This window comes from Artibeus jamaicensis, unplaced genomic scaffold (assembly GCF_021234435.1).
Source record: "Artibeus jamaicensis isolate MK-2021 breed Jamaican fruit bat unplaced genomic scaffold, CSHL_Jam_final scaffold_754, whole genome shotgun sequence".
Taxonomy (NCBI): domain Eukaryota; kingdom Metazoa; phylum Chordata; class Mammalia; order Chiroptera; family Phyllostomidae; genus Artibeus; species Artibeus jamaicensis.
This window is the reverse complement of record NW_026522054.1, coordinates 776,376-798,571: the sequence shown is the minus strand read 5'-3', so window position 1 is coordinate 798,571 and position 22,196 is coordinate 776,376. Positions and strand designations below refer to the sequence as shown.

The window sequence follows — 22,196 nt, the reverse complement described above, 5'->3', positions numbered from 1 at the left end:
TGCACCAATTCCCACCCCACCCCCCACCAAGAGTGTATAGGTTCCTTTCTCCACATCCCCACCAACTTTTGCTATTTGTTGACTTTTTGATAATGGCTATTATCAAGTGTGAAACTAGATTGCGGTATGGTTTTCATTTGCATTTCCCTGATGATTAGTGACGTTGAGCATTTTTTCATATGTGTATTACAGGCCATTTATTTTGTTAATATTGACAACAGTCTGATAAGGTAGGTATTATTCTTTCCATTTCAGAGATAAGAAACTGAAGTTTGGAGGGATTAAAAAGCTCATCCGAGGTAACCAAGCTGGTGTAGGCACCAGAAGTCACACACTCTCTTCTTCATTTGCCCCCTCGGTAAAACAGGAATAAGAATGGTTCATACAGTTGTGGCAAGAATCACATCGGTGAATGCGTGCACTGTGCTGTCTTCCAAACAGGGACTCATTTCGAAGGCCACAGGTCAGGATGGGAAGACCCTCTGCTGTCCTGGCCATTCAGGTTGAAGTTGCCAAATCCCCAACGACCTTACCTGTCAAAAGACAGGGTCAGGGAGACATCATCCCAGGTTTGACATGGGTCCCTGGGGCCAGGTGCCACCCAGGGGAGAGGGCTTTGGGAGTCCCTGGGAGGCCGGACCACCACCTGGAATGGTCCTTCCCTCCCTACATATAGCCAGTGCTCTGGCTTATGTGATATGATACTCAAGGCCCCCGATGGTTTTGCCCTGTCTACCTCTGAAGCAGGGTCAAGCACAGGAAATAGGTGCCAAGTATCAAGTTCCCCATCTGTGCTCTTACCTTCCGATGACAAAAGGGAACCCTGGGCCTGCTCTCACCAAGTGTGGTTTAGGATCGAGTTCTGGCCACCGAAGCTCCCAGCTCTCAGCACTCCCTGGGTGCCCTTCGAGTCCCTTCCCCACTGCAGCCCCACACATCAGAGCGTCAGCACCCCTCCCTCTCCACAGCCCCCACAGTGGGGAGGCGGCCACATCCCTGCATATGCAGTCCTCGGAGACCTGCTTGAGGCAATTTGTCACCCACTCTTCAAGCTGCCAGCCAAGGAAGGGAGTGAGAAGACTCTGTAATGAGATCTCCCTGCTGTAATTAAGTGCCAGGCTTTGTTTTACGCCCATCTCTCCCACCTTGCCTGACCACACCGCCAAGCTTCGCTGGCCAGGGAGTGCGAGGGCTGGCTGTTCTGTGATTACACCATGAGCTCCTAGAGGCAGGTGCAGGGGGTGGGGGCTCAGGCACCTGCAGTCTGCACCCCTGCCCCATGCTCTCCCACCCCAGTCTTGCTCAAGTCAGTGCCATGTCTGTCTTTGAACTGGGTTTCAATTAAAGAGCCCCTGCACCACTTGTTCACAAAGTCACCTCTCTTTAACCCTTTCTTTGCTCCAGCCTCTGGGGAGCCATTTTTCTTTCTTTTGACATGTCCCTTTTCCTGCAAACCCCAACAGTGGGGACACAGACAGGAAAAGAGATGAGAAGGCCTGTCTGAAGGAACACCTCGCTCCAAGGACCAAAAGGGTCTGTCTCCTCTTGGGTTCTCCCGCCAAACTCAGGGCTTCTTCCTTGGAACATCCCAGCTCCCACAGCTGCGCAGTAGCCCTTGCTGACCGGAATCTGTCATTAAGATCTTCCAAACGGGGACTTCTGGCCAAGATGGAGGCGTAAGCAGACACACTGTGCCTCCTCACACAACCAAAAGAAGGACAACCACAAATTTAACAACAAAAAACAACCAGCACTGCCAGAAAATCGAACTGTATGGGAGTCCAACAACCAAGGAGTTAAAGAGGAAACGTTCATCCAGACCAGTAGGAGGGGCGGAGACAGGCAGCCAGGGCAGAGGGGATGTGCAGCAAGGCTGTGGCTGGCGGAGGGAGTGGTCCCACGTTTGCATGGGGAGAAACCGGGAGAAACAACTGGGAATTGAGACCATGCAACCCAGGATTCCAGTGGGTAAATAAAGCATTAAGCCTCTGATTAAAAACACATGTGGGTGTTGCGGCAGCAGTAGGAGAAACTCTCAGCCTCACAAGAAGGTTCTTTACAGAGACCCACAGGGTCCTAGAATGTACACAATTCCACCCACCCGGGAACCAGCAGCAGAAGAGCCCAATTTGCTTGTGGAAAGCGGGGGACACAGCTGAAAACTGGCAGAGAGCAAGTAGCACTGTTCCCTCTCGGACTCCTCCCCCACACATTGCGCCACAACGCAGCCAGGTGGGTTGCCCAGCCCTGGTGGATACCTAAGGCTCCACCCCTTACTACGTAACACGTCCGCCGAGAGAGAAATAAAGGCCCAAATGAAAGAACAGATCAAAGCTTCAGAAAAAATACAACTAAGCAATGAAGAAATAGCCAACCTATCGGATGCACAGTTCAAAGCACCAGTGATCAGGATGCTCACAGAATTGATTGAGCTCGGTTGCAAAATGAAGGAACAAATGAAGGCTACCCAAAGTGAAATAGAGCAAAATATACAGGGAATCAACAGTGACAGGAAAGAAACCAGGACTCAAATCAACAGTTTGGAGTAGAAGAAAAAAGAAACATTCAAGCAGAACAGAATGAAGAAATAAGAATTCAAAAAAAGAAATGAGGAGAGGACAACTTTAAATGTTCCAACATCTGAATCATAGGGGTGCCAGAAGGAGAAGAGGAAGAGCAAGAAATTGAAAACTTGTTTGAACAAATAATGAAGGAGATGCTCCCCAATCTGACAAAAGAAATAGACTTCTAAGAAGTCCAGGAAGCTCAGAGAGCCCCAAAGAAGTTGGACCCAAGGAAGCATACACTAAGGCACATCACCATATGTTACCCAAGGTTAAAGATAATGAGAGAATCCTAAAAGCAGCAAGAGAAAAGAGACAGTTACTTACAAAGGAGTTCCCATAGGACTCTCAGATGATTTCTCCAAAGAAACCTTGCAGGCAAGAAGGGGCTGGAAAGAAGTATTCAAAGTCATGAAAGGCAAGGACTTATATCCAAGATTGCTCTATGCAGCAAAATTATCATTTAGAATAGAAGGAAAGATAAAGTGCTTCTCAGATAAAGTCAAGTTAAAGGAGTTCATCATCACCAAGTCCTTATTATAGGAAATGTTAAAGGGACTTATCCAAGAAAAAGAAGATAAAAAGTATGAACAGTAAAATGACAACAAACTCAGTTATTAACAACTGAACCTAAAACAAACTAAGCAAACAACTAGAACAGGAACAGAATCACAGAAATGGACATTCCATGGAGGGTTATCAGTGGGGGAGTGGGAGGGAGAGAAAGGGGGAAAAGGTACAGAGAATAAGTAGCATAAATAGTAGGCAGAAAATACACAGGGGGGTTAAGAATAGTACAGGAAATGTAGAAGCTAAAGAACTTATATGTATGACCCATGGACATGAACTAAAATGGGGGAATGGGGGTGGGTGGGGGTGTGCAGGGCAGAGGGGAATAAAGAAGGGGAAATAGGACAACCGTAATAGCATAATCAATAAAATATATTTTTAAGAAAAGATCTTCCAGCCCTGGCTGGTGTAGCTCAGTGGATTGAGTGCAGGCCTTCGAACTAAACAACCGCAGTTCGATTCCCAGTCAGGGCACATGCCTGGGTTGCAGGCCAGTTCCCAGCAGGGGATGCACAAGAGGCAACCATACATTGATATTTCTCTCCCTCTCTCCTTCCCTTCCCCTCTAAAGATAAATAAATAAAATCTTTAATAAAAAAAAGATCTTCCAAATGTGGCTTGAGGTTTGGTGCGGGTGAAGGAGCCCTGCTCTGGGCATGGGGAGTTGAGTCTCTGGGGTGCCAGCTTGTTTGTGGCTGTGCCTCTGGGCAGTTACTCCAGGTCCTGAGGCCCGGGCCTCCGCCTCCGTCTGATGGGAGAGGAAAGGCAGGGGCGATGCCGGTCTAGAGGACCTCGATGGACATCTCGGGTAACTACAGAGGCTGCAGCTCTGTTCCCCTCCCCTGGCCAGTTCCTCTCTGATCCAGGATACCTAGCAGCACGCCCAGCACGCACGTCCCAGCCCCCTGCCGCCTAAACCCACCCGCTCCTGTATTCTTCCTTGGCAAACAGACACTTTGCCTGGTCCCCGCAGCCGCAGTGCCTCCTAGGCACCGGCAAGTCCGAGGCGCCCAGCGATGGGCAGAGATTTGCCCCAGTCCACTCAGAGGTTACTTGGGGGCCGGGAACCGGCCGGGTGGGCGGGGCCGGCCCCGGTGGGCGGGGCCTGAGGCGTCTGGTTCAGCAGCTGTAGCCTCTCCTGTTGGCGACTAGCAGGAGCAGGTGGAAGCGCAGTCTGCCCTCCGGAGGTGAGCGCCTTGCAGCGAACACGGGCACACGGGCGAGGGCCCACGCCCCAGCAGGAGGCTGGGCGAGGCTGGAGTTAGTGGTCTGACGGCTTTCCCTCCCGGAAGTCCTGGGCTCTTTGCGGGGCGGGAGTCCCATTCCCGTACCTTGCTGTCTGCGCCGCCCACCCCCCCACAGGGGGGCCCTGGGCAGCGATGGGGAGAGGGCTGGGGACAGAATGTGGATACCTTGTGCCAGGTAGGTGGGACACAGGAGAAGGCAGCTGTGCAGAAATCCTTTGTTTTCTCACCTTTGAACAGTCTTTTACTGGACTTTGTTTTCACTTTATCTTCGCCCACGAAGGGGCAGGTGGCTTCACTGTCTTCCTTGGAAGAACGAGACAGCTACCTCCAGCAGAGCCCTGGAAGTCCCAGACAGCACCTGAGCTGGTCAACAAAAAGCCTTGAGCCCCCCACCCCTAGCACCGGGGCAGAGGCGCCGAGGTAAACAGGGTGGGCCTTTATGTTTCTACATGCGAGCCACGTCCCGGGAAAACCGCAGTTGGGGTGACATTTCCCAAGGGTGAGGGGGGGTTTGGCGTGTTGTGTTGGGGGTGAAGAGCGCTGTCCCAGCAAGGCTGCTGAGCCCGTGATGATTGACAGCTGAGGGTGGGACTTAATCCTAGCCGCGGGTTAGCTCGCAGTCACCTGATGCTGGAACACACCCATCCCCCCGCAGCAACACACCCACAACTGGTTCATGCCGGGTGTCCTTCAGGGAGATACCGCTGCTGAGCAAGAACCCAGTCAATACGGTGCCTCTGTGGACATTAAGTGCATCTGGGTGTCACCCTCCCATCCCGGCCTGGGAGAGGGCATTAGTGTTGTGAGCTGACGCTAGACTGGGTGGGCCTAGACAGAACCCTGGTCTGGTCGCTTTTCTCTGCATTTACTGGGCCAGTCCGGGCTCTTACTAGTCTGTCTAAGCGCCCCTGGACTCCCTAGCCTGCGTCACCGTTGTTCTTGTACACAGAAGCCAGTGGCCAGTGACCTCCACGATGCCGGGGAACCCTGGGGCTGAACCTGGGAGAAGGTCTCGCCCTCCATGCTAAACCCTCACTGGTGGGATTGGGGGGGGGGCAGGCCAAAGTAATAACCAGTCATATTTTAACAATCAGAATGCCCACACTTGTGCATGGTGGCCAGACTGGTACTTCCATCCTAAGCATGTCCCATCTTCCCCTTGGGCGTTAGAGCCCTGAGCAAAGCAGGAAGCTTTTTGATTCCCTTGTCTGAATGCAAAGCCAACCCTTCTAGGTTTCTGGGTTTTTTTCTGAGGACAGAAGACTTCTGAGGGGGTTGGCTCCCCCACACAGGGAAGTTGGCTTTGCAGAGTGTCGAAATCAGAGCAGGCCTGTGTGTTTGTCTCTGTATGCTACCAGACTCAGATGGCGAGAAAACACTGAGATACACACGTGCCGAATCCAGCTGCGTCGGTTTCACTCTTACCTCTGTGGGGAAGAATACAGGCGGCGGATCCAAATCCTCAGTCAGGCCCCGAGCTTCAGGGATCCCCAGTGCTGGCTTTGCAGTGCCCCCAACTCCCCACGGGAGCCAAGTATGCTCAGCTGTATGGCACCAACTCAGCTGGGAGCATAGAAACCTCCAGGTTCAGGGAGAAGACAAAGCCGGTGCCTGGGCAACAGTGAGAGCGCCAGTAAAGCGTGAGGTCACACGGCATTCTCTCTGTTCAGAGGAGATGGCAGGTGAGGGCTGGGCAAGGCAGCGAGGGCTTCTGGAGCTACGCGGTCTCAAGTAGCATTTAGAGACCACAGGGCCAGGCAGCGGGAAGGAAGCCTGAGTCTAAGATGAAGCTCAGAGCAAGAACTCTCTGCCCCCGCAGACAGCCCTGTGTCCCTGCCTCCCTTTCCAGCTCTGCTTCTTGTCACTCTCTTCTGTCCCCTGCCACAGTGGCCTTCTGTCAGGTTCTGACCAGGTCTTTTTTTGCATGCTGCTTCTCTCTTTGCTGTTGGGGAACCCTCTGTTTTTTTAAAGATGTACCTTCTCCATTGAAGACATCCCTGCACCCACTGCACTGGCCCCCACAGTCTTCCAGCAGAGTTGGGGAGCCCCTCCTTCAGCTGCACTGCTCCTGCATGAACCTCTATGGACACTCTTACACCCTGCATTGCTGGTTGGAATCTGAGGCAGGGCTGTGTCTCACTCAGCTTGCAATCCTCTGAGCCCAAGCTGGTGGCTGGCACAGAGCAGGCCTTTGGGAAATGTTGCCGGACTGAAATTGAGCCATACATAGGGCGCATTGAAGCACTTCACCTCCTGGGAACAGAAGGCGTGGGTTAAGCACAATTATTGGGAATTCAAGATTAGACTCATCTGGTAGAGCTAAATCCCCGGGCCTTAAGGAGTTCAGTGCAGTGATGGTACGAGAAACCTTAACAGCCCACTGCCCTCAGAATGGGATGCAGGATCCTTCTTGGTGGGACCCCAGGGTATCTTCCTTAGCCTCAGCTTCCACGGCTCCCACCTTGAACTCACACTTGCTGAGCCTCGGCTCCCTCCTGTCACTGGACCACCAGCGATGCCCAGGGCTGCCTCCAGCTTATTCTTGGTCCTTAGGACTCCGTGTCTCTCTCCCCGAGTGTGGCAGTCTCTCAGCCCAGGTGGGCGTCCTCTGCCCACGCACATGGGTGCACCACCTCTAATGGCCTCATGTCCCCTTTCAGCTGCCTCCCTGCTCATGACTCAGCACCCCAAAGGCAGCGATGGGGCGTTTCCTGGAGAAATGAGGGTGGATAACATCTTTGTTGAGAGAGAGTGCCCAGTGAACACATCTCTGATGGAAGATTGAACCCTGGTGATGAAAATAAAATGTAAAAGGAAGAACAGCTCTAGAGCGACATTTGGAAGGGAGAAAGCTAGGATTTGGTGATGAGTTATGGGACGAAAGAGGAGGGGAAGGTGGGTCTAGGTGACCTGCAAGGCAGGTGGGGGTGGCGTCACACATGAATTGGGTCCCCGGCCAAGGGAGAGGGCCGCTTCTGACTGCCGTGCAAAAATGTTTCTGTTTCTATGTGATTTCCAAAATTCAAAGCATTATTAAATCATTTTGGGCCATATTGAATCTGAAGTTATAAAAGGGCCCTTTAGTCAGCCAAAATAGCCACATACTTGGAGTGCCAGTGAGGTCAAGGCTAGAGGGAGATTGGGGGAGCATAGTGGGGAGGGTCCAACTTGTGGAACCAAATGAGCCCACTGAGGGAAGAAGTCTAAGCCAAGATCAAGGGCGTGAGCAGAAGAGACAAGCTGCGGGGTGGGGCGGGAGAAGAAAAGGAGCTGGTGCAAAACAGAACGACAGAAAGATGGAAAGAAAATCAGAGACACTGGGGTGTGAGGCGGGGGGAGGGGGAGAAAGAGGTATTTCAAGAAACAAGTGGCCAACACTGTCTGTGCTAAAAGAGAATGGAGACGTTCAGACAAGAGCACACCAGAAGGAGGCGACCTTTGGGAGGGTAGTCCCCTGGGAAAGCCAGATCTCTTGGGGTCAGAAAGAGGCTAGTTAATGGGCAGTGGGAACGTTGGACGGAGTCTTTCAACCTCACGTCAGAGGAATTTGGCCATGAAAGGAAGGAAAGATCAACTCTCAGCGAGAGGGAAGGAGTGGTCGTGTCACGAGAGGTCTGCCCACAGTGGAATGGAGGAGAGAAGGGGCCGTCTGTGCTGAGGAATTCAGATCAGTGCCCCTCTCCACATGGACTGTATTTTGCATAGACCTTCCTCCCTCCCCTCCCCCACAACTGTCCCAGAGAACTTCCATTTTGGGTGTTCTTCAGAGTCAGGAAATCGCTAAATCCAAGGACAGGATATTGCAATGCTGAAATGATGGTGGCTCCCCTCTCCTGTCTGGGGTAAACTTGCCGCCCGCACCCCCAGACTTGACTTTCCTTCGTGACAGTGCTGGCCAGACGTTTCCTCCTTTGCTGTGCACAGACTAGTACCACCGTGCCTAAGAGCAAGCACTTAAATGGCATTTGCTCTGAGCCGCACACTGGTCTGAGTGCCTCTGAGGGGGTACTGTTATTACTGCCATTTTTCAGGTGGCAAAGAGCAAGTTTATGCTTTCAGGTAGCTTGCTGTTTGCGTTCCTGATGCTGCTCCAAGATTCGTAGTCCTGGCACTGCCGACAGCGTGACTTGTCCAAGGTCACCGAACCAGTGATCTGTCGGCACCCAGTTTCACTGTGGGTTAGACTGGCTTTCACAGGTAATACGTAATTTAATAGTCAACAGTTAGTCTGCTGTGTGCAAAGCATTGCTAGGGACCCCAAAACAGGGGCTGCGTGTCTCGTCACATTTAATCCTTAGAACACTTCTGTGTCATAGGTGGGGAAACTGAGCCAGCACTTGAACTCAGACAGACGTGATAAAGGCAGGAACTAAAGCCACCTTCAGCCCTGAGTTTCTGCAACCTGAGCTTCCTCTGCATCATGGTCAGAGATGCAACTGGTTCTAAATGCACATGGTCCCTGACTTGTGATTTTTCGACTTTACAATGGTGCAGATAATCCTTTTGTTATATGCACCATATAGCAGTCAATAAATGATATCATGAGATATGCAACACTTCATTATAAACCAGGCTTTGTGTTTGGTGATTTTGCCCAACTGCAGGCTACCGGAAGTGCTCTGAGCACATTTAAGGTGGGCCAGGCTAAGCTGTGATGTTTGGTAGGCTGGGTGTATTAAATGCATTTTTACTTATGATGGGTTTATTGAAATATACCCCGTCGTAAGTCAAGAGGCATCTGCTGTTTCAAGGCTAATTTATTTTCCTGCCCAGCATGCAAAATCAAAGGATAGAGGGCGTGAATCTCTAGCGTGTTCAGGTGTGCCTGGGGCAGTGCCTCTGTTGCTTTTCTAGATACCTGTCCCATCAGACTGGCAAGAACAGAACCCCCCCCCCCCCGTGGCGGCATCACTTACAGCTGTTGTGCATCGTCAAAACCTCGGGGCGGAGGTGGGGGTGATCCCGCCCCCCTGCCTGGCCCACGCCGGTCACCAGTGAGCATGTTCATGTCCCTGCCCCCAGGTCCCTGCTGCTTTCAGACCACGAGCCCCACTCTGGGGTCACACCAGAGTCCTGCCCTCCTGGGACCCACAGACCTGCCACCCCTCCTATTCCTTCCAAGCCTCACTGCTTTTCCCCTCCAAGCCCCCTTCCTCTCTGTTCCTGGAAAAGCCTCTGGGTCCTTGACCTGAGGCCATGTTTGGAAAATCAAAGCTACTTCTGGGTCTGGTCCTGCCACTAGCCTGGCCTGGGACAGTAACATGGGGAGGCTGCGGGAGCCGTGGCGGGGGGAGCGGGGCAAGGTGAGGCGGGGGAGTGTTCTACTCTCAGAATATTGTCCCGCCTCTGAAACAACCTCCTATGAGAGTAAATTCTTGGGAGGACTTGCTGCTTAAGGCCAGGATCTGCTCGGGTCCATTTTATTTCTAACATTATTAATGTTAATAGCATTATCTTCCACTAGATATTTTCAAGACCCCCCTAGAACAGGCTCACACCTTTACCAAAAGGGAGGGTGCACCTTCCACCCTTAGGAGGACTCCGCCCCGGTTCGTGACTGCAGTCACGCCGCTCGGCCCATCTCGTCAGGTCATTGTGGAGCTGACGGTGGGGGTAGGGAAGTGCTGCCAGCTCACGCTTGCCATCACACACGCACAGACACAGGACACGGGAACCAAACTGGACCCGGCACCCAGATGGTGGCGGAGGAGGGCTGGGACCCCAGGGTCCCCTCCCCCAGCCCAGGGCTTTCGCAAGGGCCTCAGTCGTCTTGGTGCTCCCGCCCAAGGGAGGTGGAGCCGAGTCTCTGGCTGACCCCACTCACACGCAGAAAGGAGCTCAGCCACTCCGGCAGCTGGCCCAGGGCAGATTCCAGGAGCGTCCCCTCGGCCCAGAGCACTGCACACAGGGCCGAACAGTGTTTCCAGTAGGGGTGTGGTGCCCAGCCCAGCCCACCCACCCGGCACACCCTGCTCACCCAGGCAATGGAATGTCTTTCCTCTTCTGTACCTAGTGGGCCTGGAGACCTGGGACCCACGCCTGCTGGCCGGACTCCTCTCTCCCCCTCTTTCACCTGTGCCAGGGGGTGTCCCCCTTGGCTACAGAGCAAACTTGGTTTTAGCCCTGCACAGGCTCCAGATCCCGCCCAGGACAGCTCTCAGGGCTTTATAACCTCTTCACCCATCTCCATGGCCTGTGTTGTCAGGTCCAACAGTTTAATAAGATTTTTCCACCTGGGTCCCCCCCCCCCCTCCCCCCCCCCCCCCCCCCGCCCAGCTGCTCCATCAGCATCACAGTCCAGACGATGTCTCCTGCTTTCACAACTGAGTCTGAGTCATTACTTCAGGGACCGCAATATCGGACTCCAGGCTCTCCTCTGCTCTGCTTCCCGACCTTGCAGTTGCCCCTCTTCCTGGCGACTCCCTTTGCCCATCCATACGCAGGCATGAGCTGAGTCGCATGCGGGACGCCAGCAGCCTGAGCTGTTAATTCTCTAATTGAGACTATCGGCGCTGCCTGAACTTGAAGCTGGGTGAAGATGTGCCGTTCCTTGCGGAGCGCTTCCCCCAAAGGGTTTAAATATGTCCTGCTAGCTGTTTGTCTTTTAAATAATGGCTCGCATGGAATTTTCTCTCTGCATCAGACGCTTTAAAACGGCACGCTAACCATTTGGGGTTTCAACCTCCTGTCTTTAGAATGGCATTGCTTATGGCTACCGTTTTTGTTGTTTTGTAGTTCTGGAGGACAACCACCTGAAGACAGAAAGACAATAGGGGAGCTTTTACAGACAAGAGAGATGCCAGCTCGCCTCCATGTATTGAGAAATTCCATTTCCTTCTCTCAACTCTACCCTTCAGTGGTTTCTAGAAGGAAGACATTTCTGGTAAGATGCAGTTGAGTAAATGATGTGTGTCTACTTAAGCAAGTGAAAAAAAAAAACAGAGGCTCGTGCACCAGTAACTTGTTCTCTGGTTTGGGCTCTCAAGTGTCCTCAGATGCCCATGTTGAGGCTTCCTGGGAGGAAGTAAAAACTGTTACTGTGGCTGTTGTATGGGCGATTAAACTGATGTTCCAAGAGGTTAAGTGCTTGTTCAAGGTCATGTGTTTATTAAACTATAGAGCTGGGATTTGAAGCCAGCTACAAACTTAGTTGTCATTTTAAGCCTTCAGATAAATCAAAATTGTACCTTGACTGGGTGGCTCAGTTGGTTGGCGCATTATCCTGGGCATCAAAAGGTTGTGGGTTTGAATCCCAGTCAGGGCACATACCTAGGTTGTGGGTTCGAATCCTGGTCAGGGCATGTAGAGGGGGCAGCTGATTAATGTTTCTGTCTCACATCGATGTTTCTCTCTGTCAAACCGATAAACATATCTTTGGGTGAGGATTAAAAAGAAGAGGAAGGAAGGAAGGGAGGAAGGAAAGCACTATATGTCAATTCAACTTTCAGGATCCTTATTCTAAATCTGTGACCTAGTAATGTCTCCTAATTCACCTAGCCACACTGCTTAGAAATGCCACACTCTGAGGGAGATCTTAGCTGCTTTTCCCTAGGAATCTGCAAGTTCTCTGCTCACTGTAGACAGTGCACTGTTCTCGCCCTGGGGCTTGAGTCCCCGGAAACCAAACAACCACAGAAATGACACGAAAGGGACTCCTAGGTCCACAGAAGGCACTTCCTCACCACCCCAGGGATTTAACAACAAGGGATGGCGCCGTGCAACGTCAGCATTTCCCTTCCTGCAGCTGTAGAGAAGGAGGCTGCGTGTCTGACCAACTGGCTTATACACCCACCTTGTGAAGCAGAGGCTAGGCCTGGGGTTTCTCCGGATCCCTTCAGCTCTGAGGTGCCACAGGCCTTGACTGACGAAATGACCTTGATCTTTGCCCATGATATTGCACTCAATAGGAGACACACCTAAGGTTTTAAATTCTTGCACAAAGCAAATGGCTGCATGGCACAGAAAAACACCTGCATAATGTTTTCTGTTTCTGTAAAATAAATAAATATTTTATTTATTTATTTATTTCTAGAGAGAAGGGAAGGGAGGGGGAAGCAGAGGGAGAGAAACATCAATTGGTTGCCTCTCATATGCTCCCACCTGGGGACCTGGCCCGCAACCCAGGCATGTGCCCTGACCGAGAATCGAATCGGAGACCCTTTCGTTCTCAGGCTGGTGCTCAATCCACTGAGCAACACCAGCCAGGGCTGTTTCTCCCTCTCACTTGGATTTCCTGTTCTTCCCCAGGAAAACAAAAGCCCTTTCTCATAATTTACTGGAAAACACTGACCACCATTGTCTCCACGATGAAGCTCCCGTAGTCTAGCAGCTGACGTCCTTAAATAACCAGGGGACGTGCCTTCACCCCCGGCTCCAGAAGAACACGTGAGAAGCACCTTGTGTTAGGACTGGGAGGTAAGTACTCCTGATGAAATCTTCTCATGCTGTTCATGGGGAGAGACGGACAAACCTCCAGTCACAAAATACGTTGTGGGGATGCAAAGTGCAGCACAGGGAAATCGTCGATAATCTCCTAATAACTCTGTACAGTGGCAGGTGACCACTGGGCTTCCTGTGCCGATCACGTCGTCAGTATGTAAGTTGAATCATGACGTTGTACACCTGCAAGTAATATGCCATTGCATGTCAACTACAAAAATAAATGATAAAATAAGTAACGTTCCAAAGACTATGAAAAGGAAATGTATTACTAGGGCACTTAAGTTGTGCTGTGTATGTCAGGCTCCTTGTTCTCCAGAAATGGACAGTCTGGGGGCGGGGCAGGAGGCATAATATGTGAAAATGGCCTGGGGGGCTGCAAACAGGAGGTCATGGAGGGAGAGGAGGCCTGCCAGTGGGACTAGGAGAACTGCTTCATGGGAAAGCCGGCCCTTGGGAAGGGGCAGTGGGAACTGGATGAGCACGTGAGACAGACGCGCTGAAGCCCAGGCGTTGGCCTGGGGAATCGGATAGAGGCCAAGTTCTGAGAAACAAGCCATTCCTGGGACACAGGGCCAGACTGTGCACACAGCCAGGAAGGTAGGCTGGCCTGGCTTTCGCCCTCTGTTCAGAGAGAGAGGGGTCAAGTGCTAGGAGCCCTCTCGGACTGACCATTCCAGCAATTATCGTCCATGGGGAGGGCCTTGAACTCACCCAAGCTCAGGCGAGTGGCGACGGCGGTGCTGTCCAGGCAATTAAGTCAGGAAAGGGGACCCGCTCCACTAATGTCTGGGACTCAAGCTAAAGGGATCTGACTCGGATGAAAGAGAGGCTGCCTTCTCCCTCTGGTCTCATTATCTTAATTAACGGCGCTTGGCAGGAGTGTTGAGGTGGCATTGACGTGCTGTTCCCGTCACCCCTCAAAGCCCCGGATACATGTTGGCCCAGCCTTTGCGATAAAGTCCCAGCATTGAACCACAATGTGTGTTTCTTGCCAGCCCTTCTTTGAAGAGAGTCAGGGGTTTCTGAGGGGGCTCCTTTAGACCAGGGTTCCTCACGCCGTGGCCTGAGAACCACGTTCTTCAAAGTACGTGGGGTTTGGCTATGAAATGAACTTCCCAGGCTCACCAGACCCACAGGACCCAAATTCCAGGACTCGGACTTAGGTTTCAGTAGTGTCAGGGTTTTTCATTTTTTTTGATTGTGGTAAATTATACATAACATAAAATTCACCATTTTAACCATTTTCAGTGTACAGTTTTGTAGCATTCAATACATCTTTCTGTCTGATACCAAATCACCCCCTTCTCCCCAGGAGGGGCCCTCGGACCCCCACTTCCACAGGCAGCCCTCAGGTTCTTTCAAGGTACAGGGATATTTTTTGCAGTGTTCATGTACTTCTTAACCATGCAACATGTATGAAATGGGGCTGCCATGGGTTTTTTTTGGTGGGTCACTGGTGAAGTTTTGGGGGTTTGTTCTGCCTCCCCTTTTCCCCCAGGCACCCTGTGGGCTTCTTGTAGTTTTACACAGTGCTCTATATAGGAAGGCATCCTTATGGCACCTGACAGCAGAACTAGCAGCATCTGTGATTGTACTGGATGCTTCTCGTCCTCTTGTTAATAATGCTTCAGGAGCACACTGACTCCCCTTTCTTCCTCCAGACACCACTAGAGGGCGCACTCCTCTGATGGGGTCCAATGTGGCTCTGGGTGATCTGAACTTTGGGAGAAGCAGTGGCCCAGTGAGCCTCACTCCTTACACTCTCACTCCTCCTGATCCTTATGGCTTCAACCCATGTAGGGCTTTAGGTCGTTTGGTCTTCTCTTCTGGGTTCACACCTCTCTCCTAGGTTCACACCTGCGGCCCACCTGTTCTCTCTTGCTGCCCCGATGGACCCCACTTTTGAACGCTCCTCCTTCCGAGGCTCCATCGGGTCTGAAACAACTGCACCATCTGGTTGCCATCTGTAGGCGAGCTTTCCCCTATGTCCCTGCTCATTTATATTTAACTTCACCCTGCTTTGGCCTCTGGGCCCCGTGCCATCCAGGACACCCCTGTCTGGTGGTCCCTCTGCCCAGCTGTCTTCATGAGTAGCCCCTCCAGACTCCTGTCAGCTGACAGCTCACCTGGCTCCTCTGCTCACCTGCCCTGGCCATTGGCCCATGCAGGTCTGCCTCAGAGATGAACATGTAGTTCTATCATGTCTCTCTGTATTTCTTAAGAAAATAGCTCTGAATGGGGTCATTGCAATACAGCAGAAACCCAAGTAATTGTCTTTAAAATCTATTCGTTCAGCTGGCCTTATCTACCTGACTGTTTCATTTGAGCTTCCCTGGTATGGACGTGAAGATTCAGTGTATTGGGATGCGTAGGGTTTGGGGCTTTCGTCACTTGTTACCACAAATTCAAGGTCACACCATGTAGGTGAGCGTCTGCATTCAGAGGCCAGCAGTGAGTCATCTGTGCCACTAGGCAGGAGCGAAACTAGAAAATTGTCCTGTTGCTCTGAGCTGGTGTTCTCCCTCCCACACCTCTGCAGGGATCTTTCCGTCTGGTTTACATGAGAGGAGAAGCCGTTCGGATGCTCAGATAAAACAGCAGCTGCAAAACTGGCAGCGATCTGGGGGCCGAGGTAGTTCTTTCCCCAAAGACTGGTAGTTCAGGGTCAGGATGCGTTTACCTGACAGTCACTTAAAATCTTCATCTGTGATATCAAAGTTGCCATTCTCTTGTCTCCCAGAACAGAGGTCAGCAAACTGTGGCATTTGGATGGCAAAGCCTGAAATATTTATCATCTGGCCCCTTACAGAAAAAGCTTTCCAAGCTCCAACGTAGGACATAAAATGTGGTGGGTGCTACCTAGAAACTAGGGGTTCTCAATGGAGATTGAAAGGGGCAGGCTTCAGGGGGCCCCCGTGCCCCCCAACATTGGGAATAAAACTTGGTTTTGCGATGCAAGAGTGCATTTTTGAAAGGCAAGGAATCAGAGCTATTGTCAGATTCTTGAACAGGTGCATGACCCTCAAACCAGTTAAGAACCATCCTGACATGCAGCAAATGCAATACAACAGATAGAAAGACAGTGAGGAGTGCTGTTCTGTGTACACCAGACAGCGTTTGCCCACAGCCGTGTCCACGGAGCCGGAGGACCAAAGGGTCTGAGACAGCAGGCACATCACATTAAAGCTCAAAGGGTCCCCCAGGTTCTAAGGGTCCATGTGTCACACCTCAAGCTTGGAGGTAGCTGTGTTTGCATTCTCCCTTTCTCTCTATAGGATCATGGGAGATCACCTTGACCTTGTCTTAGTAGTGATGCTCATGGCCAGTCCGGTGCTTGGAATTTCTTCCTGCTCCTCTGATGGTCGCATTGCCTTATATCGTTCCTGCAACCTCACCCAGGTGCCCCAGGTCCCCAACACCACTGAGAACCTCCTGCTAAGCTTCAACTATATCAAAACCGTCACAGCCTCCTCCTTCCCCTTCCTGGAGCAGCTACGCCTGCTGGAGCTTGGGACTCAGTGGACCTCCTTCACGATTCACAAAGAAGCCTTCAGAAACCTGCCCAACCTTAGGATCTTGGACTTGGGCTACAGTCAGCTAGACTTCTTGCACCCAGAGGCTTTCCAGGGACTGCCTCATTTGTTTGAACTCAGGCTCTTTCACTGCAATCTGTCTGATGCTGTGTTAAAAGATGGTTATTTCAGAAATTTAGAGTCTCTGTCTCGCCTGGACCTGTCCAAGAATCAGATTCACAGCCTTTCCCTCCATTCTTCATTCCGGGAACTGAATTCCTTGAAGTCCATTGACTTTTCCCTCAATGAAGTGCCCACAGTGTGTGAGCATGACCTCCAGCCCCTCCACGGGAAAACACTCTCCTCTTTGAATCTCGCTTCTACTCAGCTGTACATCAGGGTCTCAGTGGACTGGGCGAAGTGCATGAACCCATTCAGAAACATGGTCCTAGACACCCTAGATGTCTCGGGCAATGGCTGGACTGTAGACATCACCAGCAACTTCAGCAATGCCATCCGTGGCAGCCAGGTCTCCAACCTGGTGCTTGCCTACCACATTATGGGGTCCGGCTTTGGCTTCCATAACATCAGAGACCCCGACCGGAGCACATTCACCGGCCTGGCCAGAAGCTCAGTGAGAAGCCTGGACCTTTCACAAGGATTTATCTTCTCCTTGAACTCCCGACTCTTTGAGACCCTCACGGAGTTGAAGCTTCTGAACGTTGCCCACAACAAAATAAACAACATTGCAGATGAGGCATTTTATGGGCTCAACAGCCTCCAAGTTCTCAATATGTCTTATAACCTTCTGGGGGAACTGTACAATTCTAACTTCCATGGACTACCTAGCATCATCTACATTGACCTGCAAAAGAATCACATTGGGATCATTCAAGGAGATACATTCACAGCCCTGAAAAGATTACAGACCTTGGACCTCCGGGACAATGCTCTGAAAATGACTGACTTTATCCCAAACATATCTACTATCTTCTTGGGTGGCAATAAACTGGCAACTTTCCAAGATATCAGATTCACAGCCAACTACATCCAATTATCAGAGAACAGGCTGGAGAACCTGGATAATCTCTACATCCTTCTCCAGGTCCCTCACCTCCAGACTCTCATTGTAAATCAAAACCGTTTTTCCTTTTGTACCCAAACTCGTGCCCCTTCAGAGAGTCTCAGCTTAGAACAGCTTCTCCTGGGAGAAAACATGTTGCAACTCGCCTGGGAGACGGGGTCCTGTTGGGATGTTTTCAAGGGGCTTTCCCGTCTCCGGGTCCTGTACTTGAATCAAAACTACCTGAGTTTCCTTCCACCAGGAGTATTTCGCTCTCTGGTTGCATTAAGGGGACTCAGCCTCAGCTTCAACAGGCTGACTGTGCTTTCTCCTGACGACCTACCCCCTAGTTTAGAGAGGCTGGACGTGTCCCAGAACCAGCTCCTCACTCCTGATCCTGCTGTATTTGCGTCACTCAGTGTTGTGGACCTAAGTCACAACAAGTTCATCTGTGAGTGTGAACTTAGCACCTTCGTTAAGTGGCTCAACCACACCAATGTCACCATATTCGGGTCTCACGCAGACGTATACTGCACGTACCCCGACTCGCTGGCTGGGACTTCCCTCTACTCTCTGTCCACCGAGGGCTGTGATGAAGAGGAAAGCTTACGGTTTCTGAAGTTCTCCCTTTTCATTTTATTCACTGTCATATTGACGCTGTTCCTGGTGACCGTCGTCACGGTCACAAAGTTCCGGGGGGCTTGTTTCTCCTGTTACAAGACAGCCCAGAGATGGGTGTTCAGGAGCCCAGGCAACACAAGAGAATCCGACACGTACAAATACGATGCCTACTTGTGCTTCAGCAGCAAAGACTTCGAGTGGGTGCAGAACGCTTTGCTAAAGCACCTGGACACTCAGTACAGCGACCAAAACAGACTGCACCTGTGCTTTGAAGAGAGAGACTTTACCCCAGGGGAAAACCACGTTGCCAACATCCATCACGCCGTGTGGAGCAGCAGGAAGACTGTCTGCCTTGTGAGCAGACACTTCCTCAGAGATGGCTGGTGCCTGGAAGCCTTTAGCTACGCCCAGAGCAGGGGCCTCGCTGCCCTGGACAGTGCCCTCATCATGGTGGTGGTCGGATCCTTGTCTCAGTACCAGCTGATGAAACATGAGTCCATCAGAGGGTTTGTACGGACACAGCAGTACCTGCGGTGGCCTGAGGATCTCCAGGACGTTGGCTGGTTTCTTAATAAACTCTCTCGGCACATACTAAAAAAAAAAGGAAAGGAAAAGAAGAAAGACAGTAACATTCCATTGCAAGCTGTAGTGACCAACTAACCCCCAGTCAACGGAGTCATTTTCCACTTATCTCAAGCCACAAATAACTCTTCACCTTGTATTTGCATATGGGGGGGTTCCTTTTTGAAGTTTCTTTTTTTCTACTATGAAAAAAAAACCCCATAAAGCTCTTGATTTGCATAGCAACACTCCATGGATTTTCCTTCAGACTCAATAATACCGTTCTTTCCCAGTGCATCAACTATAAAATATTTCCCAGTCTTGGGGAGGTGTCCTTTCCCACAGAGGACAGGCACCCTTTCTCCAGCATCCAGCTCCGGAAGGCGCTGGCCAGTGACTCCGAGCCCTCTGTGCCCCGCAGGACAACACTAGGTAGAAAAGAAAAAAAGGCACATTTCCTACTTCCGCCATGGGAAAAACGTCCTTGCTGGGTCAAGGTCATGCTCAGTCTCAGGGATAAGAGGAGGCACCAAGGAAGCCGGGATGAGAATAACTAGATCTCTTCCTGTTCTTACCTTTGGCTCTTCCACACGGAGCCCGAGTGGGGCCATGAACCGTCTTTTTGGAAGGTGACCTTTCATTCAGCCTCGCATTGAAGACCTTCCATGATTCAGCACCAACCTACCTCAGTTTTCTTTCTTTTCTATTTTTTTTTTTTATCATTTATCAGCCACTCAGCCTCTTGCAGAAGGACTGAGCCCTGGGACCCAGACCCTGGTTTGCGTTCTGATGCTGCCACTGACTTGCTTGATGACCTTGAGCATGAGGCACACCCTGATGGGCCTCAGTTTGTTCACCTGTAGGCCCGGCCGTATCTACCTCATCGAGTTGCCGTGCAGATTGAATGGGTGGAGGATGCCAGATCTTCGCAGGCCTTGTCTTCCGCTGCCCCAGTGGCCACAGGAGGGTGCAAACACTCAGGGGCCTCCAGGACAGAGTCAGAATTTCTTTGAGGTTGTATCTGTTTGATCATAAAAGAAACCTACACATATTTTGCATTCTGCTTCAGTATTTTCTCATTCATTTTAACATAGAAATGGTTTTCTGAAATTGAGAAAATTTAGAGCAAGGAAGGTTCACCAAAATTACCCGTGGCTTCACGAATCGCCTTTTCTGAGTCCAGCGTGGACTCAGGATAGTTGCTGCGGGGTGAGGAGCCACCTGGCCTGGGACTCAGCCGTCCCAAATGTCACCCCCTCTTCTCGCTGTGCCCTCCTTCATCCAAAGTCCTCCGACACACATACTGGCTATTCCCACCCTGGCCCCTTTGGGCCCCTTCGATCCACGAGACTGAGCTTGCCCTGCACGTGCTGATATTATGTGTGAACAATGGCAGTGCCCATAGCCCTGTTCATAGTCACAGAACACACACACACACACACACACACACACACACACATACATCCCCTAGTCTACCCTTCCTTCTAGAATGTTCTCCCATCTCTGCCCATCCATCCTACTTGTTCTTTGGAGCCCAGCCCACCACATCCTGGGATCCCTCCTGCCCAAAGTCCTCTCTCCATTCTGTGCAAACTGAGCCCTTTAGGTGTTTGTTTAGAATGAGCTCTACTTCATGCCTCCTGTGAGAGTGGGGGGCCGTCTGGCCGCCCCCCTGTGGACTATACACTCCCTGAGGAAAGACCCTTCCTGCTGTGCCCTGCCCCCAGCAGCTGGGTCTTTCTGAGGCCACTTTTCAGAGTCCCTCTTCACAAGAGTCGCTGCATGTATGGCAAGAGCAGAGACTAGCAGGGCTGTGAGGAGCTGTGGGTACCAGGGGATCGGCCGAGGTGCTACTTGCTAAGCAGCTGCCCTGGATTCCCCTTCACAGTGATTCCAAGTCAGTAAGTTGATGGATTCCACGGGGCGCGGTCCTTCCACGTCACTCCTCCATTGCAGGGACCACTGCCACTCAGTCTAAGAATGCTGACGGCTTGCTCTATTTGAAATTGAAACTGTTCTGGAAAATCTAGAGTGTCATTTGGGCTGCTGAAAACTTCGGAGGGCGTCCTACTCACCACCCCAAACACAACCAACTTTGAGCATTTCTTATCAGCTACTTGAATCTGCAGAGACTAATATTTAGATAGACCTGATATAATATAAATTAAACATGGCTGAACGTTTGGAATTATAAAATAACTCTATTGAGAGGATAGGAGAATATAAAGTACAGGTGTAAAGTAGATAAGTGCTCTCCTACCACAAGACAGAATCAAGATAAAATGTCTAGGGTGTTAAGTCAAGAAATGGCATTCTGAGTGTGCACTGAGAAATGTGAAATGCCGGAAGGGAGAACTACATGAATTAATGGTGATTGCTGAAGGATTTGTGCCCAGTTCTTCCACTGGAAACATTGAGAAAAGCTGGAGAAACTATTTTTAAAATCTGTTTAAAGGCATTGGAGAGCTAAAAGGCAGTAAAGAAGGCCAAGACCCAAAAGAAAAGGAAATTAGGAGAAATGACCGCATTTAAAGCAAGACCTTCTGCCCTGGCCAGTATGGCACAGTTGATTGGATCTCATCTCTCGCTCTGCAGACCACAAGGTCACCGGTTTGATTCCCAGTCAGGGCACATGCCTGGGTTATGGGTTTGGTCCCCAGTTGGGGTACATGTGAAAGGAAACCAATCAATATTTCTGTCTCACATCCATGTTTCTTTCCCTCTCTTTCTCCCTCCCTTCCCCTCTCTCTAAAAATAAGAACTCCAAGCAAGATTTTCTATTCATGAAAAAATGCCATCCCAAAATAGACCAGAGCATTAAAAATTTCCCAAAGGGATACCCCATATCCAAAAGCAAATGAAAAGATGTTCGACCTCCTTTAGTCATCGGGGAAATGCAAATTAAAACCATGCTGAGATAGTCCCCGCCCCCAACACACACGGAATGGCCAAAATAAAAATGCCTGGCAGGATCAAGTACTAGCAAGGATGCGGGCAATTAAAATGCAACTACGTGATGAGTGAGCATGTCATCTGACGCCACTTTGAAAAACAGGCTCTTGTCCTCTGCTGGGGCTAAGTCCACAGGTGTGTCCACATCAGAAAGCCATGCCCACCTGCACCAGAAGACAGACCTGGTTCTGGCAGTGTTATTTCCAGCAGCCAACACTGGAAACAAGCCACGTGTCCATCAACTACAAAAGGGATAAATAAGTTATGGTCGTTGAAACCTGCATAGACATGGCAATTAACCAAATATAATGACATGCAATGATATGAGTAAGTCCCCCAAAGAAGCAAGGCCTAATTTTTCCAAACAGAGTGGCTCCATTTTTAGAAATTTCAAAAAGGCAAAACTCACCTGTAACAAGCATGAGGATAACGGTCACCTTAGGGAGGAAAGGCGGGAAGTGTTGGGGGTGGGGTGGGGCGCTTCTGACGTGTGGGTCACGTTCTTCTTGACCTGGATGGTGATAACACACGTGAGTGCTCCCATTGTGACAACGCTTTTATCTGTGCCGATTCATTTGTTCACTTTTCTGTGTGGTGCGGCTTTTCAATGGAAGACAAATTTTAAGAAGGAGGCAGATTTGTTTTTTTAATTAAAGGAATAAAA

The 22,196-nt window shown here is 50.8% G+C and overlaps 1 protein-coding gene across 2 annotated transcripts; it reads left to right on the top strand.

Moving 5' to 3' along the window:
• Positions 1-4,267: 4,267 nt before the first annotated feature.
• On the top strand, positions 4,268-19,582 carry TLR5 (toll like receptor 5). Of its 2 annotated transcripts, none has more exons than XM_053659637.1 (5): positions 4,268-4,321; positions 4,662-4,801; positions 11,117-11,264; positions 12,629-12,796; positions 16,099-19,582. In XM_053659637.1, the coding sequence occupies exon 5, from the start codon at positions 16,103-16,105 to the stop codon at positions 18,677-18,679; it is 2,577 nt and encodes an 858-aa protein (XP_053515612.1). In that variant the 5' UTR covers positions 4,268-4,321; positions 4,662-4,801; positions 11,117-11,264; positions 12,629-12,796; positions 16,099-16,102; the 3' UTR covers positions 18,680-19,582. The 2 variants fall into 2 exon arrangements, with proteins under 2 accessions (XP_053515612.1, XP_053515613.1); XM_053659638.1 differs by lacking the exon at positions 4,268-4,321 and adding an exon at positions 4,425-4,556.
• Positions 19,583-22,196: the final 2,614 nt, after the last annotated feature.

What these genes read in the sequence shown, in the direction of transcription:
- TLR5 (XM_053659637.1), top strand. Translation starts at nt 16,103, where the DNA reads ATGGGAGATCACCTTGACCTTGTCTTAGTAGTGATGCTCATGGCCAGT.